Source organism: Ptiloglossa arizonensis, chromosome 2 (genome assembly GCF_051014685.1).
Source record: "Ptiloglossa arizonensis isolate GNS036 chromosome 2, iyPtiAriz1_principal, whole genome shotgun sequence".
NCBI lineage: Eukaryota > Metazoa > Arthropoda > Insecta > Hymenoptera > Colletidae > Ptiloglossa > Ptiloglossa arizonensis.
This window is the reverse complement of record NC_135049.1, coordinates 3,605,071-3,625,708: the sequence shown is the minus strand read 5'-3', so window position 1 is coordinate 3,625,708 and position 20,638 is coordinate 3,605,071. Positions and strand designations below refer to the sequence as shown.

The 20,638-nt window shown below is 29.7% G+C and overlaps 3 protein-coding genes across 6 annotated transcripts in view; 2 read left to right on the top strand and 1 right to left on the bottom strand.

Annotated features, from left to right (window-relative positions):
* The first annotated feature begins 3,128 nt into the window (after window positions 1-3,128).
* On the top strand, window positions 3,129-5,704 carry Tyrrs-m (Tyrosine--tRNA ligase, mitochondrial). Of its 2 annotated transcripts, XM_076304511.1 has the most exons (4): window positions 3,129-3,802; window positions 4,042-4,620; window positions 4,843-4,937; window positions 5,131-5,704. In XM_076304511.1, the coding sequence occupies exons 1-4, from the start codon at window positions 3,675-3,677 to the stop codon at window positions 5,478-5,480; spliced, it is 1,152 nt and encodes a 383-aa protein (XP_076160626.1). In that variant the 5' UTR covers window positions 3,129-3,674; the 3' UTR covers window positions 5,481-5,704. The 2 variants fall into 2 exon arrangements, with proteins under 2 accessions (XP_076160626.1, XP_076160625.1); XM_076304510.1 differs by having other exon boundaries at window positions 3,137-3,802; window positions 4,042-4,937.
* Window positions 5,705-6,224: 520 nt separating this feature from the next.
* Window positions 6,225-7,990, bottom strand: LOC143143035 (60S ribosome subunit biogenesis protein NIP7 homolog). Its single transcript, XM_076303871.1, has 4 exons — window positions 7,755-7,990; window positions 7,089-7,314; window positions 6,583-6,723; window positions 6,225-6,415 (listed from the first exon to the last, which is right to left on the bottom strand). Exons 1-4 carry the CDS (start codon window positions 7,808-7,810, stop codon window positions 6,296-6,298), a joined length of 543 nt encoding a protein of 180 aa, XP_076159986.1. The 5' UTR covers window positions 7,811-7,990; the 3' UTR covers window positions 6,225-6,295.
* A 1,454-nt stretch (window positions 7,991-9,444) lies between these two features.
* LOC143154937 (very long chain fatty acid elongase 6-like) overlaps window positions 9,445-20,638 on the top strand; it is a 40,971-nt gene continuing 29,777 nt past the window's right edge. For 2 of the 3 annotated variants that reach the window (XM_076327050.1, XM_076327053.1), the window contains exon 1: window positions 9,445-9,622. The gene's annotated coding sequence lies outside the window, so the exon portion shown is untranslated. Of the gene's footprint in view, window positions 9,623-16,740; window positions 17,036-20,638 lie in introns of all 3 variants that reach the window. The other variant, XM_076327051.1, reaches the window with a different exon arrangement.

Sequence of the window (20,638 nt, the reverse complement as noted above, 5' to 3'; positions counted from 1 at the left end):
TGTGATGTTCATTTATTGAACCGTATAAGGATCACGTGCTCCGTACAATTGAATTCATTGCGATAAAAATTAAGGGCACACGATAAAAATGAATTGTATCATACTCCGTAGGAATTGAATTTCAGTTTCTCGAGTTGCAACAATCACGCAATCGTCGTGCCGCTTGAAGCAATCGGCAAGGATCTATTTGTCCTTTAATGGACAGAGCAATCGGGGTTTCCCCCGTTTATGAAAGATACTACGTAGTTGCAACGCCCATAAAAAGAATCCCGGATCGATTTCAACACTCCAATTACATATTTTCATCCAGTTAATTTTCTTCTTACTTGTTAGATAAGTGTTCCGTGTACAGTGTGTTTGACTTAAATGTATCCAGGATTATATGTTACGTAACAGTGCACGAAACTTCGAGTAATACTACATGCCAAAATAAAAGGAAAATACAAAATGACCAAAACTACTTTTCCGATCGATAATAAGGGTATAATTGTAGTTAAACGTTTCGTCAGCAAGAAAAGTTTCGTTATATTTAAAAAATATATTTTATATATCTTATATTGTTATGTATTTTACGTTTAAATACTTTATATACGATACATATAGGAACGCGTACTTTTCTTATTTCTTGGCAGCCATTCACGACGCCTGAGTATATGTTTTTTAAATTTTCAAACTTTCTCGAAAATTGTAACTTACTAAAAGTGTTCGCAGTAAAGTTTTTGTGTTCCTATAAGAAAGAAGGAGAATTTAGGTCAAGAGGACGAAGAGGGCACGGACCTCCTCGACCTATCCACTGTTCAGCGAAAGTCTGCTTCAAATATTATTTGGCATTGATCAAAAATAGGATAGAGCTACCGATGAGCTAAAACTACGTTCGCTGTTTTTCGTCACGGGGCATTGGATCTGACGAACAGAAGCAGGTAAATCGGTTAAACTTTTCGAACATAAAATGTTTACTTTGACAGAGCTGATTTACAAGCTTGTGTTAATGGATAGTTTAGATTTATTTTGGCGAATCTTAGGCGACCCAGTATCCCTGAGTTCTTTCTTTAACACCATACGTAAAGTTGTGTGACTCTAGAAAGTTATTGCGTGGCTGACAAAATTATTCGATAATTATTTAAACAAGAATGCGAAACGACAAAAAGAAGAAATACCGCGGAAACTGAGCTAGACTGCAACATATATTAAGTCACACTACCTGTTTCGTGGTTACTTCATTATTAGGAACATGTATACGGATAGCAAAAAGTTACTACCTCGGAGGTGAGTTTTTTTAACGAATCATTGCAACAAAACGTTACGAAACAAATCGAAATAACTATGGATACTTTTACGCTCACCCACAGTGTCTTAACCTCTCGAGGAATACTGGTATATACGTACAAATTTAGCTTTTAAGTTATATCAAATATAGTAATATGGAAGTAACCGTTAAAGTTCTGAATAGATAAAACATTTCCACAAGATAAGAAGGATGTCACGAGTCGATATTAATTTGAATTTGTATTTATTCCGAACGAAATAATTCACCCCTTACGAGATTCAATTTAATCTGTTGGCTACAAAATTAATTGATGTAAAATTCATTGATAAATATTCCTACGTATTTGGAGACATTTCCATTATAAAATTGCATTTAGAATGGAGCTTTTTACTGCTTCAAATTTCCATTTTTTTGAGACGACTGAGTATAACCAAACATAAAATATTCAATGATAAAATTTGATTATTATTGTCATTAAAGTAGAATATAAAGTTTCTTTAAAGTTTTGTTAGTTACAATTATTTTTTTTTAAATATGAGCAACTCGATCTGCCTTACTCATTTTAGTTATTTTACTGGACCGTTACGTCATCCTTAACTTCGTTCCTCTTAATAGTTACCGAAGTTATCTTACAACTTAATTATCCAGAAGAATGGCTTTTCTCCTGAACGTAGCAATTGATAAATGCATTTACAAAAAGGTAATTACGTTATAAATAAACTCAAGATGGCAAGAATTTAATGATTCGCATTATTTCGAAAATTCTTTGGGTAATGATAATTATGAGTGTACAGAAATCTGTTTGCGTAATCATAATCATGTGGATTTGTAATCGCTGACGTAATCAAACTTGTTATTACGTCTATTCATTTTCGCAAAACATTTTAAAAGTTTATAAAACTTCAAACACTTTCAGTCATTGTTATAATTTTGAAAATTTTTCTTTATTACGAGTTTTGAAATTTGAACAATGAAGTATCATTCTCTAGTACAAAGATGACCGGAGTTCGTATACGTGTTGCCATCTGGCTTATACGTTTCCACTTCAAGTATTCGCTATTACAGCGAAGGTACATACTCTAATGTGTATGTGTACGAGTATATAAATAAAGAAATGACAAACGCATCATTTAGTACTGAGGAGATATAAGATCCTATACCTCGTCTGTTTAAACCCAGACCAGGTATATAGTAGACCGAGCATCCAATGTATTTTTTGTTCGTTGTTTTTTAGGGTTTCAGGATCCATTACCATTTTAGTGTCGCATGCAACGTGACCAACAAAGTCTTGAAGCTGATTGTAACGCTGCAGGTGGTAGGAATTAGAATTTAATACAAATACAACTAAATACGTTACCTAAAACTCACGATTTACAAATACTTATTCATATTAAAACGATAACTTAAAGATCGCCGTATGAACGTGTTACGCACAATAAACGCGTAGGAAATTTCATATACATAACTTGTTAACAAAATGCTTTATTATTTTTTAAGAGCACCTTTGCTGCACTTAACCCATTCATCATAAACGCGTGCACATATATTAATACTAGTGTATATGATGTAACAGAGACACATGATGATAATGATAATAACTATAACAACAACAACAACAACAACAACAATAACAATAATAATAAACTCGTATGGGTCCCGGGATAAGAATAGGTCCAAAATACTCTCTACCTATTCTAAAAGGTAAACTAAACAAAAAGTAGAAGTCACTTTTTCAACAAAATGTTTATTTAATAGCTGTAAAATTATTATATTTTTTTTTTATAACCTAGTATTTGTAATTAGAGATTCTGGCATATGATATTGTGAATAATTTTTTGGAGACTGTAAGTTACTATAATAATTAATAACATGTAAAAGAAGATATATGTGTGTTTAAATTTTGCTATAAGTCCGCTTAATCTTCTATACATGCATAGTTGTATATACGTACGTAATCAAAGAAGCGATTACTAATTCGCTAGTACATGTAATTACTATTGTATCGTTACATGTTTAAACGTTAAGATCTAATAAATTTAAACACAACATAACTCTATTAAATACTTACTAAGATATAACAAGAAGCAATAATTTTCCGTCGGATGTGTTTCTATCAATTTTCAGTCTTACACTGATTATGAGGCTAATGAGTACCTTCTTTCTAGTATATCCACTAGGTGTCAGTTCAGGGCTTGGTCGGTAAGTATGATGACTATGGTATCGCTAATAATAATGTATTCAAATACATCGCCATCTGTGGATTTAAAATTTATGATTGTGTTCCTCAGAGTATGCATTTAACCAACCAAATAAAAATTGTATATCAATAATATAATAGTCACTAATTAAACAATTACGAATGATTTGTATATTAAGATAAGATTTTTCTTTGATAAGAGAATTAAAAATGAACAATTTAGTGAGGTTATGTTCTTTTGCAAAGCATTTCAGTGTTTGTCGTTTACATACTACAAAATTTGTAATAGATGCCGAAAACAGACAATTATACGAAAACGTTTTTCCTAATATTTATATGTAAGTGTTATTTACACTCTTGATGTTTACTTTTAAAATCTATCAATGGGTATAATTACTATATACATTATTATATACAAATGTATACATTCCTTATATGTATATTTTAGAGCAAAAAAATGTGTTTCTTCTTTTATTACCAAATATTACATTATTTTTGTTTAAAAACAATTTTTTAGTTGTTCAAAATAAGGTATTATCAGATTTACATATGTAAATAACATAAAACAAATTTTTAGGGAAAATATAAAGAAATTATGGAATAGTCCTCCACAATGTGTTTACGCAGGGTTTGATCCAACTGCAGAAAGTTTGCACATAGGAAATTTGCTAGTTCTGATTAATCTTTTACATTGGCAACGTTGTGGACACCAAGTAATCATTCTATTAGGAGGTGCAACTGGCTTAATCGGTGATCCAAGTTTTAGAAAAACAGAACGTGTTGAAATAGAAAATGTTGTGCTTGAAGAAAATCTGAAATCCATACAAAATGATATAAAAAATATTTTTGAGAATCATAAAAGATATTTCTATAACCGCAAAAAGAATTTGATCCCTATAATTATACATAATAATTTAGAGTGGTACAATAATATGAATATGCTCTCATTTATCAAAGATATTGGAAAGTATTTTAGAATGGGAACAATGCTTGGTCGTAACTCGGTGGAGTCTAGATTACAATCTGACATTGGCATGAGCTTTACAGAATTCAGTTATCCTCTTCTCCAAGGATATGATTGGTTACATTTACAGCGTACATATAAATGTAATTTCCAAATTGGCGGTCAGGATCAAATGGGAAATATAATGTCTGGGTATGATCTAGTATCTAAATGTAATAATAAGGAAGTTTATGGATTAACTTTGCCATTGATCACATCTGAAGGTGGGAAAAAATTTGGAAAATCTACTGGCAATGTAATTTGGCTTTCTCCTTCAAAATCCTCTAGTTTTCAGTTCTATCAGTACTTTATTAGAGCAAAAGATGCTGATTTAGAGAACCTTTTTCAATTTTTTACATTTTTACCTTTAAACAGAATAAAAGATATAGTAAAAAACCACTTTCTAAATCCAGAGTTAAGAAATGCACAGAATATCCTTGCAGAGGAAGTTACATTATTGGTTCATGGTGGTAAGTAAATAATTTTGTATAAACACTATTTAGTACTAATTTATTACATTAATACATAAGTTCTATTTTTTTTTGTATTGAAGCAATTTTATTTTATTTAATTGATATTTTATACTATTTGAACAGTCATTATAACTATAATTCTTTAGAAAGGAAGGATTCAACCAATTTACATTTACAATACTTTTTGCAGAAGAGGGATTAGTAGCAGCAAAGAGAGCATCTAGTATTCTTTATAGCAAATCTATTGAATCGTTGTCAAGGTTTAATGCAAATGAGCTACTACAAATTTTAGAAGGTGCTACTTTAGTGGATATATTATCTGAGCCTGGAATTAATATATATGAGTTAGCATTGAAAGCAAAGTGTTTCAAAACAGAGCAAGAGGCAAAAAGAATTATATCAAGTGGAGGTTTTTATGTAAATTATCAAAAAATTACAAATATAGATGAAATTGTTGTACCTGGAGTACATATATTGAGCAATAATGTGACATTACTCAGGGTTGGAAAAAAGTCTTATTTTATTGTACGGTGGCTGTGAAATGAACATAAAATTTATGAAAATCTATTGAAAGTTTTACATACAATAATTTCAATTTCTAATTATAAAAATTACAAATTACAAATTTTCAGTAAATTAATTTCTTTACATTTTATGGTAATTGTAAATCAGTATCCTCACTTTGCATGTTGTGTAAATATTTGCATTTTAAAATACTAAAATATATTACACTTATATAATTGTACATTATTTATAAAAAAAGAACTGCATTATTTAAAATAATAATAAAACCATTTACTAAAACATAGTACCATTAAAAATTGTGGGTTTTACTAAAATTAAAAAGTTTTCAGGTGCTGCGTACAATGTATTTTAAAAATGCATATTTTTCAGAAAACTACATTTTATGGCACATTTCTATTCTATTGATATAGTTTTTAATTTAAATTTACTACATGAATAATATGGTTTTAAAAATACACTAAAAAAAGTTAGATACTATAGCTAGTACAGTTATGTGCATGTATTTTTTATAAAATGTGGAAGTAAGTAGTAAGAAATGTGAAACCTGGAGCAAGTTTCTCGTTTATATGGTGCTAAGGACAGTATTGTTGAAACAGTAGTACTATACACAATACATAAATATTTTTGTGTGAAAATTCGAATATACAAGGTTTATATCCCAGTTTTTTTTTTTGCAAAACTACCAACATATTCTATATGCAAAATTAAGAAAATAATGCTGTATGAACAAAGTGATTGGTGTTTAGTTGACACAGTGTATAAAATCTATAATACACATTTATTTAACATTTTAATAAGTAAAGCTTACAAAAAACATTTATACAAAATTATTATATTAGAGAATCTTCTGAACGAATGTACTCTCCTATGTCAGCTTGATGGAAACACACTGTTGCCATTGGATCTGCATATTTGCAATCCATTGTACTTTTTGCTGTGACACCAAAACCCTAAAACAATAAATTGCAAGATATTGAAGTTTTTAATGTTTATTAAGTTAATTTATCAATGAAATGCAATAGATGCAGAGTACATTTTCATTATTCATTTAATTAAAACTGTTTAAAATAGCATATGCAATAATAAAATTTATACTGAATGTTAATATTTCAATTACCAGTGGTGTGTCATTTGTTGAAAAAATAACCACTCCTTGATATTGAGGAGTATTTTCTGTAACTCTACTTAATCCAGATTTGGAAATGTGATGTCCATATAAAAATTGTTGCTCAGCAGATGGTTTGAGCCAAATTTTATGCTAAGAAGGAAAATTTAAATACATGTACAAATTTTCAAAACTTTATAATGTGAAATTTAATAAACAAATATTAAATTTATATAATATTATATGATTATATAAATTTATATTATATTATTCAAACATTTTTATTCAATTTACATGTATCAAAGACATAATTTGAATACAAATATTGAGCATTTTAAATAATCAAATTGTTGAATATAACTTTTTTTATTATTTGTGATATTATTAAGAATTTGTAAATAAAAGTTTAAAGAATATTAGAGCACATTAATTAGAAAATATTAAAAAAAATTATTTAAAAAACAAAATTATACTTGATATGAATTTTTAAAAAGTATGCTAAAGATTAAGAAAATTACTTGTGCATATGGAGCCAGGTGATATAATGCAGTAATGTGTAGCCTGAATTTTCCTGATTTTGTAAATTTTCCAAAACACGTTCCAAAGCTTGCTAAGCGATCTGGTTTTATCATGCTTGCCAATGGTAAGATCTTTTCCGAAACGTAATATACTCTACACTTTCTTTCTCTGAAGCAATAAATTCCATCTGGACGGTCAATCAATACTTTCACATTGTCTCCAATACTAAAACATAAGTTTTATAGAAGGTAAATCAAAATTAATTCTTACATTTATTTGATAATAATACTAAAAATACGATCAAATATACTTTAAAATAAATTAAAAACTACAGAAAATTTAAGCTCCTTATTAACTTCAGAAATGGTTTTAATATGTAATGCATAAAAATATTATAGGAGATTTCATTATATCACTATTAATAAGTCTTTGATAATTAGTTATAAAAGGCTCAAAAACTGAGTACATTTTAATATTCTTACACATCTTATAGGTTTTATTAATTAGCACAAAGTAATTGACTTATGTAATATAAAATTATAAAACATAATTTGTCTTCTTACTATTATTGTTGTCAATATTATAATCTCTATCATTACATTTATTAGTACGTACAATTAATTTTAATTACGATTATATCATGATATAAAAATAACAACACTTACTACTTTGTTAGTTTTTCTAAGACAAGTTTCGTTTTTTCATCGGTTAGACGTTTCATTTTTCCTTATTATCGTTTTAATTATTGGTAACATATACATAGAATATATGTACAATTTAAGTAGGACTTATTTAAAAACGTTTCACTAAATTTACTTACTATAATCTACTTTACATCTCTTATATTATAGAACCATTACGAAAGGTTAGGACGATAAACGTGTTTCTGTATCTAATCCACTGTAAATAAAATTAATAGTTGGAAAACTCGCAACGTTTTACGAAAATGTATGGATCAGGAATTCGAAACGTATTTATATTTAATTTGAATCATATATTCAGTGTTAATATCATTTTATATTTATTCACATATTTTTATTGTGATCAAATATTGTTATATAAATAAAGGAATATAAATCCCAATCCAAAGTCTAAATTTATTTTAATACAAACGAAAAAGAATTCTAAAGTAATATAATAACGTTAAAATAATATCGAATGGATTTACAATTACTTAATTAAATTTTTTAGTACTCTTTAAACAAGTAGATTGTTTAGTAAACTTAAAAAACTTATTTTTTTGTAAATTTAAATTAGCGTGCCACAAATCAAAGGATCATGAGTTCTCTCTACTATAGGAGAATTTTACGATAGAAAAATATAGCTATCGTCATCATCTGCCCTCTACCAGGGGTACAAAGAAGTTAAATTTCATCCTAGGTTTACTAAATGGTTTTATATTAGAAGATTTTAATAGAATAGCGAATTCTGAATACAAAAGTAATAAGGTACAGTTGTCCTAAAAACTTACTCTTTTTAAAATATTTGACTTTGTTCATATTATTTATCTACTGGTTGTTTACATTGGAAGTACCGACTATATTTTCTAACATGTTTCATAATAAAAGCAATATAATGTACTAAAAAAGAATTTTAAAAGCGGTAAATTTTATACCTAGTATTTTTATATTCAGAATTATATGATCCAATTCTAAAAAAACTATTTTTATCATATTATGTATATTCTTTAAACTTTACAAATTTTATACGTAATATATTTATGTATTGTTTGAAATAACGAAAATTTCAAATGAACGAAATTTGTGCAATACATTGTGTACTTCTTAAACATATTTCGAACAAATATCATGAATGAGAAATATGGAATTGGCGTAGTTCTTGTAATTCGTCAATATAGTTCGAATTATAGAAGAATTCGTGCATATAACATTTATAACTTTAAGAAAATATGCAATGATAAAGGAAAGTAAAATATCTAAAGTATTATTTACAATTGCGGAGTATTCAGTTGCTTGAGAAAATCGAAAATAAATTACAGACAAAACAAAGAAATATAAAATAAAATCTCACAGGAAAGACAATACATTAATTTTCGTTTGTGGCATTCGTATTGGGCGCACATTATATAGTATTGCATCATTATACCATGGCAATTGGATAATGTAGGGGAGAATGTCTAAGTTCTGAAGCTTAATTTAGAAATCTCTGTTCTTAGAGACTTTTTATTGGTGCCTAGTGACTTTAGTGAGCTGCGGGGAATTCCGTATGTTGAATGTAACGCGGCGCTCGCGTGTCAGTTCGTTGGCAGTGTGATTCGCCACACTACTATTTGTATCTTATTGGGCCGGCGGCGTGCGTGAAAATTATTATCACTGAGAGTCAGCCTTGTTCCACCGTGTTCAACGAATGTGCCTACTTAAAACAGGCAGCCGCAACTGCCCGCTTATTAATTCGAGTCTCTGTCTTTCCGTGTGTACAAACGAAGTTAAACAACGATCGTCTGTGGTCTACCTTGTGTCTTCTTCCTCCATCGACACGTTCTTGAACTACCACTTCTTTGGCCCACCTTGAGGTATGTACTCTTAATTTTCATCTTTTCCGTAATTTTTGTATTTTCTATTAGAAAATCATTTATATTTGCGTACAATTTATGTCATTTCTTTTTCCTCCAGATTACAAAGAAATTTTCAATCTTGATTTTATAGTTTTGAGTCTTAAACGGTCGTGAAAGTTTAAATCTGCCGAATACCATATATTAAACATTTAACTAAAGATTTTTTGCATTTTTCTTAATTTTGAACTTCTCTTGAAAATATTCCAATTCTTATTTTTGGGCAATTCCATGCGTGTGCTGTTAAAAATTTCAATACTATTTATACAGTATTGTATTTGATATTATTTTATGTTGTTTCCTTCTTACCTTCATTCTTCCTTACAATTAATTGCTTATTTCTAGTCGCACATAATTTCTTTCTTATTTTAACGTGGATTAACTTTGATTAACTTTTGAATATACCACTCTGTTTTAAATGACATTTATCTATGTTTAATTTCTGTCTTATACTTTTAATTATATTTCATTTCTTATTGTTTTCTATCTCTTTCACTCTTTATTTTGCAAATCGTTTTCGTATATTTTCTTTTGTGCGTGCGTGCGTGCGTGTGCGTGTGCGTGTGCGCGCGCGCGCGCGCGTGTGTGTGTGTGTGTGTGTGTCATATTTTCTCTCAGGGTCCTCTTTCGTTTTTAATTTAAATGTTTCGAAATTATCAAATTAAATATTTTGAAATTTGTGTCGTATTTATAACTTAAAGTTTGTTAGTTACGCAGACATAATAAGTAATGGTGAACATTCTTAAAACCAACACGAAGGAAATTAAACAAAACTCCGTTAAAGTAAATTTTCTTTTAAGACCTCATTTTAAATTAGCACCGGAAATGCAAAAAACTCTATCCGATTCTTTAATTACACATTTTGCATTCAAAGATTCTCGTTTATTTTTTATATATTGTATAATGTAAATAAATGAAGGCAATACATATAAATGAAATTGAGATTTAGATATTAAAATTAATCCCGAAAATATGTTCCCGACGTAACAAATAAATAGTACCTTTTAACTATTTTCTATTAGTGTATCATTAAATAGTATGCGGTTCCTAATTTATGATTTAATTTGGAATTAATATATTTCCCCAAAAATAATATTCAATCTTAAAAATAGTGATTTATCTATGCATGTATTTTTATAATAAAATTCGATAAACGTTGGAATTTTATCAAATAAATTTCTCTCTCGTACATATAATGGAACTGTTTATCAGTATTACGTAGCGGTGCCCCCACTCTGTTCTTATAAACACAAGTTGAGTACGTATTCAAGAAACACGTGGTAGTCAATTAATTGGTCAAACTAGTATAATTTATACTCACGATCTTCATTTGATTAAATTTGACACTAATTTTTACATAGTAAATAATTGTTGCAATTATATATTTTAAAATGTAAGTGTACTGGACACAGTTTTTTTTGCGCTTTGCACTTTGTTTCTGATGTATAGGGAGAAATTTTAATAATTTCAATTGTCAATAAACCAGTTAAGATTTTTTCATCTTGTATTTCAATTTCATTAAATGGAACATTGGAATTTTTCAAAAAAAAATTCTTAATGTTTTAATGCCATAACATTTTCGAGATATCTTTATAAACGTTATCGACTAACAAAACAATATCTCGTTTTTAGTAGAGACGATTTTTACGTTACAAATTGATCAGCTTCGATGTTTTCACCAGTATAGTTTTGTTATTTCTTTTTTCTTTTCGTAGAAAATTTTGGAACCACAACGAATGGTAAAGGCGTACTGATATATTAAAATGTTAACGTGATTGAATTGAACTAGGCATTCTAGGAAAGAGAGGAAGAGTGATGTTGAAAACTTTAAAACAGAATACATTCTAAAAGAAGTAGCACACATTGCACGTTTTCTATTGAATTAAATTATTCAAAATAAATAGATTTAAAATTGATCGCACTAATCGGTGTACAGCCGATCACGATACATAATTCCTCGTTTATACGTAATAAATTTTACGGTTTTGTTGTTCAAATATTTAGTTACTAAATTTCTTCCGTCCTAAGAAGGAAAAATTAGAATTAATATTGGAAATAGTAATTACAAAATTTCTTGGACAACAACACTCGTATTGACGGTATTCCTGGAAAAACATTTTTTTGTGTTCAAACGCGTTAAAAAAAAGTGATTACAGAGAAAGTTGTAACATGTGATAGCTACCTGGTACGTGTACTTACATACATGCACCGCGAAACAAAAAGATAGCTCTTATATTTTTTTGTATTTACCATTATAAAGTGAAGAAAATAAATATTTTAATATGTCAACATTTTTGGGCATATCTGTATCTATAGTGTACTAAATATTATCTACGAGATACATTCCAAGAGAATTCTAGGAATGTAAACGTAAATATTATGGTTAGCGAACGGAACAAAATGCAGCACAAACAGACGATTTACACTTTTCAGTTGTTTATAAGCTATTTAATAACAATTATTCACTGTAAAATGTAATTAATAAAATGTGTATTTTCATGTTTATTACTTTGAAAGAACGTAGTAAAGCGTTAAAAATGGACCATGGAAAGAAAATAAATGAATATAAAATACATTCCGTATAAAAGTTAAAGAGAGAAAAGTATACAGTTACACAAATATCAAAAGTTGTAAACAGAAGTCGTAAAATTCTGAACTTATTAAAAAGTCTTGAAAATTGCGGAAAGAGAAAGAGTTCTGGACATACACAAAGTTTATCTACTCGCGAGAAACGTGCAATATCGAGAGCAGCGTCAAATTCGAGGATAATTATGAAACAAATTACAAATTGTTGGTTTAAACATTGATGCAAAAAATGTACGTTGTTTTAAACGCCATATATTATTAAAATTCGAGCAGTTAGCGCGAAGGAAATTGCAGAAGAAACCTTGGCTAAATTAGCGGTATAAAGCGTGCTGCTTACAATTTGCTGAAAAACATCTAAATGTAAGAATAAAATAGTGAAGGAGCATATTTGCAAATGAAAAAAAATTTAATTGTATGGGCCAGATGGCCTTAGTTATTTATTATCAAGATTTAAGGAAAGAATAACATCGTTTTACCTCGGGGTAAAACGAAAATAAAATTTATAACAAGACGGATGAATACTGAACGATGAATACTTGAAATGATAAATGAACAAATAAACACGTATGCTGTAAGAATTATTGGAGTGAAATACAGTTTTCAGCAAATTAATACCATAGTTCACGTTGCGAAAATAATAAGGGAGTACTTCTGTTAAACAAATTTTTACGATTACCCAACAAGATTCTCTGATCCCAATATTATTGAAAATTGTTGGGGACACCTTGCCAGAACAGAGTATCAATGTGGCCGATAATTTCAAAACATTAACAATTTAAAACAATTCATTCTAGTTGAGTGGAAGAGTATAAGTTAAAAAGGATTAAACAATCGTATAAATCTTTATCAAGGAAAAGAATTGAAATTATTAAATGCAAAAGAGGTGCTGCAATATATTAAGAATTGAATATTATTAATTAATTGTTTTATATTTCAAACTTTTTTTTTAACTGTGCTATCATTTTGTCCCTCTACATTTCTCTAATAGTTTTATTTCTTTAAATAAGAAATGATACTTCGACTGTTATGAGCGGAAGAAGGTTCTGGTTAAAATCAATTTCGGTTATGGTTCCACAGTCTGTCAGCATATCGGTTCTTTTCAGTTCTAAAGCGATTCTACGAGACTTGTCCCCATCGTTTTTCATTGTATAGTATTATAACCACGTACGATTCTGAGCAGCTGTTGCACAAAGAGTAAAAACGAGAAATAGGTATTAGGACAAAATATCGATAAAAGATTTCAATCTTGATTCTTTTAATAAATCATCTATTTTTTTCGTTATATTAAATTGTATTTTTAGTAGGAATAGAATCGAAATGCCTGTCCGGCTTTATTTCACGAGACTTGGGCGTCCTTTTGTTTGTTTGTAACTTTGCTATCGAAATAATCAGTCATTCGACACGCTTAGGACAACCGATCACCGAAGCATAATAGCTTGTTCAATAAGTATTATCGAACGACAAAATTTATTGAGCAACCTAGTACTATACTGTTCGATAAATTTTATCGAATGACAAAACTTATTAAACAACCTAGTATACTAGGTTAGAAGTTTTCTCGGTTTTCCCATTGTAAAAGAATACTATGACACTTTAACTTTGAACAACTGTAAATATAGGAATGAGTCGATAGATCTACACGAAACTTCACATATTTTCATCAAACGATAGTACCATTTTCAGAAAAATAAAACGACAAACCTAATAACTCCATTTCTTATCGAACGACAAAACTGATTGAGCAACTTACTAGTTAGTTACCCACGATATAAGTATAAGTTTACGTTTTAAAATATTCTATGTATAATTTGAAGATAGAAGGTTCGATGTGCATCGAAACGGCATTGAATCATTATATATAACTGTTTCAGTCCTGAAAAGAACTAATGTACTTTTAACAGGCTGTGAAACCATAATCGAAATCGATATCAGCCGGAACATTTTTCCATTTATAACAGTTGAGGCATTATTTCGATTCTTTGTAACTATAACACGAATCGGAACTGATTCTATCTATTCAAAAAATATAATAAATGTAAACGATTGCTAATAACTATATGAATATCAGATATATATACAGCATATATATATATATATATATATATATATATATATATATATATATATATTCATACAAAAATTAGAAACTTGAGTAAGGCAATTTATTTAAATTCATTAAATATTCTTAACGGAAAACCTTCAATTAATATGAATGTTAATTTTAATTATTAACTTGCATTATTTATTACAATATACAAGCGTGTAGAATATATTTGGTAAAGTAGATTTTCGATGCATTCAATTTGCTTTTAAAAATCACATATTTGATCACTTCTAACATCTTTTCGCCCTTTTCAATAAATCTCATAAAATTATTGCTTTAAGTGATAATGAATAATCACAATATTGACATCGTGTATCGATCGATATCATAATCGGGAATGGATAGAAAATCGTAATCTTCTAAAGTGACAAATGTGGAAATCGTACGATCGGTACAAAGTCCGTCCGTAACGTACCGTTATGTATACTTGATGTAAAAATTTGTGTCAATATTGACATATTCAACTTCATAAGAAAGAGAAACTTATTTTCCTAAAACAAATCAGTGAATAATAATTTTGACAAAAGACGTGGTGGTCCGTCTCTCAAGATTCTCTCACCTTTCGATTTAACAATGTTATTTTTGAAGGCAAATGTAGTTGTATTTTCGTTTGAATACCATCCATAATAATTCATACTGTTCATGTTGCTTTCTCTGAACATCAATACAAATAGAAATTGCTCCTTAACTGGGTTATGTCCTTTATTCGTTATATCGTTAATTAAATTCTGGGTCAATCTCTGCGCTTCGGTTTCTTATACCACAATAGTAGTAGTGGACTGACATATGTTTTCGTAAGTGATGTTACGAGTGCCAACGTGACACATGCGTATTTTGTATTTTAACACGTCTAAGTGTGTGTATTGTTTAGTATATTTTTATTTCATAAAAAGTTTTATTATTTTATATTTTAGTGAAATAAAAGAATATTGGAATGTATCTACACAAGTTAACAAATATTGCGTGATACTCGTATATATTATTCAAAGACTAAGCATTAGTAAAACGTTCCGTCATCGTCGTGAAATTAGATTGTGCATTTTCGAAAATAGTGGAAGATCTATCGTAACAAAATTGTCGTATTAACGTTCATTGAAGTAAAAGATGTCAAAAAATATTTTAAACGTAAAGTCTCATTTGTAAATGACTCGAAAATCGTAAAAAGTAAACTTTTGTTTTTTTTTTTCCTTTTTTCTTTCGTTTTCATATACTTCTAATTATTTTTATAGACAATTCTTTTTTAATCTTATCTTCATCGAGGTCGATTTTCCATTTCATTTGGATAAATCGATGCAACTAAACGACAAGTTACAAAACATTTTATTATACAGTTTTTTTTTTCCTCGTAAAATACTTATTTGTGAGAAGTTTCATGCATACTTCATTAACGTCATGTGTGTTATTGTTCTTTTCAATTAATACCTATTGGAAAAAGCGTTTACCATCTAATAGCGTATGCAAATCAATTTATAAATTATTTTGGAAGCAGTTGGAGTTTGCTTTCCATTCAATTCATTGAAGAAGTAATCGGAGTCCAAGAGCTTGTATAAAAAATGCTGACGCGAATCGTAAATTAAACATTGAATATCTTGCACTGTTATGTAAATGTTAACTTGTAAGCGATTGCTTTCATCACGTCTACGAATTCTATTATTCGTCGTACAAATGTACGTAAATAGATGCCTGTTGCACAGATTTGCAGAGTTGTCTTTTGCGAAGGACTTTGGTGTCCTTTGTAATTTTGTACCTTGCTTCGTAAATATTCTATTTCGTTGAATCTTCGTCAAATTGTGTTTCAGTTTATCAAGAAATATCAACGGTAAAAATTCAGAACGATTCAAAAATAATTGAATACTTTCACACTATTTCTTTTACCCTTTATTTATTAATAACTCGTTGATTTAATTCAACTAGTCCTTACCGTTTTAGATAATCTTCTCTTTTAACATCTTTAATCATATGCTTTATTAGATGATAAATCAAGTAGACATCTAGTATTACATTGCAGTATGTATAGTTTTTGCTTTTGCAAGTACTTTTATCTTATCGTATTTTGTTTTTAAACAAATAATGTTAATTCATTCGTCCTTTAACTGATAAACGCATTGATATTAATATTCACTGAAAAGACTCCTCAGCGCATGACTGTTTTTTTGGTCTGTTCCTACTACGTACTTTAGTAGATCGCGTGATTATCCAAAAGTTAACATCTCATTTAAAACATTCCTCCATTTTTATTCATATTAAATCACTCAGCAATTGCAATCGAACCATTATTTTGATCTGTTAGAAACGGAAAAGAGATCTGAAAATAATTTGAATCCCATCGAGTTTTCTCTATGGGAGCTTCTGAAGGATGAAGTGTATCCACAATCGTTTCTTTTGGTAGATATCCGAGAAAAACGGAGTTATACCTTTCTGTATTACGAACGTGTTTAAATGTACGGTGAATTACGTACATGCTTGAAATACTATGGATGTATTTACACGACTTTTGAATTGGACACTGTCAGCGCTATAGACTTCTTTTATCACCCGATGTTTGATTTTTGAACGATGCTAGCCGAATGCTTTTCAACTCAAAAGTGAACAACCAGCTACGCGTCAAACTACGTGTAGAGGATGGAGTGATCTTTCAAACAACTAACTAAAGAGGATGGAGTGATCTAATAAACGTAAACAGAGTGAGTACACTTGGTTCGATCAATTTTGTCCGTAGATGCACGAAAGATGCGGAACTGTCAATTGATAATGCACATTCTACGTTTTTGTCTTTGCTTACCTCTCAAAGATCAAATTTATTTATTAATAACAGATGTAATGTCACAAACTAAAAATTGCGTCTTTATTAAGGGGATTATGTATAAAATAAATGACGCAGTTAGTTTTGTATGTCAATAGCTATGTATTCGTCGTTTAGACACGTCACAAGTAGCGAAGTATACAGCGTACGCACGATACATTTGTCAAAGTATTCAGCACCGATAGAGTTGAGATCGATTTTAGAGTTCTCATTATAAGCTGTGTGCAATTAACTATACAGGGTAGGTCACGCAACTGAAATGGATTGTACCTCGTGTTTTATCGAGGTAAAGGAAAGTGTTAGAGGAAAAAGTTGAATGATATAACAAGACCTATCTTTCTAAGACTTTATTTCTATCATAAGTGTAACGATGCACTTGCGAAGTATAATTGCACCTTCCCCTTTTTAAATTAGAAACATACGTTTTTTTTTTTTGTTTTTTTTTTAAGATAAATCGATTCTTCTCGTTATTCTTTGCACAAAAGTTACGGTGTTCTGCCTTTGCTATACTTACATTTCTTCCTCCTTTACTCGAGAATAGAAACGTCTATTAGTTTCTTTTTCTGCGCTGACTGATTCCTCTTCTGTAGTGGTTAATTCTTCTTCTGTGACGGTTGTTTTTTCTTTTTCGCATTCCAAAATTCATCCTGAAATACATTCTCGAATTCTTCTGCGTTTTCTTCCACGTCGACATCAAAAGTGTAACTACCAAGACTAAATGGTTTCCTTCACGAACTGCTAATATGTGTCTCCGTTAGTCCATTCCACGTCTCACTAGGCCAGTCAATACAGTCTTTAATATCATAATCGACATACAGCTACTGAACTTTATGAGCCTATTGTAGTACCTGGCGGAGTAATCTGTATTTACAAAATTTCTTGCATTTTATAATTACGCCCTGATCCATCGGCCGAATTATTAAGGATGTATTTAACAGAGTAATAAACGCTAAATACAGATTGCGCTTGATTTAAATGCATATAGACAATTATTTCTTATAATATTGAAAATACAAAAAAATGTTTTACCTGAAGAGAAAAATTATACTACGCAGCCGAGAAGTATGCCACTGAGCTTTAAGAATTATTTCCCTGTAACTGGAAAGTTACCAGCTCCAATATCAATCTACAATAAAATGTTTGTTCGAAGAAGAAAGTTTTTATTCATTACTGCACTTAGTATTGGATTATTGTACGTTCCAAAGTCTATTCGTTAAGTTAAATGTAGGGTTAATATTTGTCGACAAATGTCTTCGTTGCACACGGAATTGTTCCGGTAAGTCTCACAATAGACAATCTAGCATGACGTATACTATTTTTTTCCATTTGATTTTTATCAGCCTTTTCTAGCGAACGGCGAACTAATTATTTTGTTTCTTTTTGGTAATTGTTTAAACACGACAAAAAATATTTATGTCATAGGTACAGGAAACAATATTATGTAATCGCATGATTAAAAAGGAAACTTAACTTATTCCGAGCTTCCTCTTCCGGTTTTTTAAATTCACTCCTGTTTTGTATAATCTCATAAATATTAATTACGAAATGTAGCACATACTTGCCCTCGATTACCTTTGAATATTTCTACATCGATTAACGAGTACACAAATTTCATTAAAATTTATAATAGATGATACTTTCGCACGGTTTATATCCCCTGAATTAAAACATTTTTGAAAAACTAGTCAAACTGGCTTCTATGTTGGTAGCCAATGAATTATACAAAGTGTTTCGAGTTTTTTTTGTTCTCGAAAAATTGCGAAAATTTAATCTGAAAGCATAGGCAAGAAAAAAATTATCTATATGACAATAGACGCTTTGTTACAGAGTAATCGTAAAATATGTACCTAACAACGCTTTTTTCATCCTAGCACCCAAAAGATCGATTGTATTTATCTGGTTTACGCAGTGACATATTTTACACCCTTCGTATCCTTATTTATTCTAACAATTCTATTCAAGTATTAGCGGGTAGTTCACAACTATAAAATAAACTAGCATCTAATGTCAAACTGCCAGGAATATTTTCTAATGACAAATATAACGATAAATATTCATTTTGTCTAAGGCGTATGAGACGGAAGTGCTCTATCCAATGTGACAATGAATATTGTCATGAATATTGACGCCGATATCTTTGGGGAAAAATACTGGATTTTTTTGTGTCACGTTAATGCTTATTTGCAATTACGCAAAACGGATTCGTTTACGTTGCGATGGGAAATGTTGAATATTTTATGCGTATAGTATTTGTTTGCATTTCTTTAATAAAGTATTTATTGTTAAACTTTATATACTCTCAGTTTGTTAAGAAAAACCTGGGACACCCTGTATATTTAGTCCACACAGAAATGGGTAGAACTTTATTCGAATAATAGATAACGAATAACAACTTTTGTACAATTATTTATTTTCTCTTTGTATCAAGAGAGTACGCCAGTGGTTTCCAAATCTTTTAAATGGCATTCCCTAAAAAAGAAAAATTAGCGCGCGAGATAAGTGATAGAGATTTAAAGAGACACAAAAATAATATACTTCTACAATTGTTAAACTCCTGTGATGAGTGTATTAATAGGAAAAGATGAATTTTGATTATCCACATTTCTCCGGATTACAAATTCTTTTTTATATCTGCTTCCCTACTCTATTTGAAAATCACTGGTATAGAAAGTGACCGAAAAAGATCGAAGAATTTAGTATTCAGAAGGATAAATAAATAATGTTTTGTCAACATTGATGGATCTTGGCGGAGATACACACAGTTTATATTATTCGTGGAAATCAGTTATGTATCTACAATTCAAGATTCATCAAATATTCATCAATATTTAATCTATTTATGGACCATCCTCTTTAACCATAAAATCTTTGTTAATTTTCGAATAATTAAAGAAACATCATTGGAATGAAAAATAATGATATGTGACTCTTCGGGAACGCCATGTACTTCAAGGGCGGCACAAGTCTCATGATTGAGATTAGGTTTAAAGGCATATTTGACAGTGCCTTGCCTTCACACTTTGCTATGTACGCTTTCTTTTAATTTGCGTAATAAAGACCTCATAACAATAACCTATACAAAAGATTACTCAAGTCTTTTAAGACGGTTGTCGTACGTGTATAGTAAGAACTGCATAATCGCGTTTTCTCAAGGACGCATATCTAGTACTTGAAGCTCTTCGGTGTAATGCGCAGTTACACTATTTGTCTATTCACATATTGCAAGCTAACATAAATTCTGAGTAATGCTTACTAAGATTGTGTGCTTAGATCACTATTTTTACAAGACCACTGTCATGGAATTATTAAACGTAGCTAATTTAATAGGTCAATTCGGTTCTAATGATGTCAAGCCGAAGAATAACGAGCAAAAAATATCGTTAAATAATTTAATGAAATGAATCGATCGAGTTTTTTGCATGAATCGCTGAAATATTATCTACATGAGTATTTCTGCGCGGATCTTGTGCGAAGTTCACTGTAC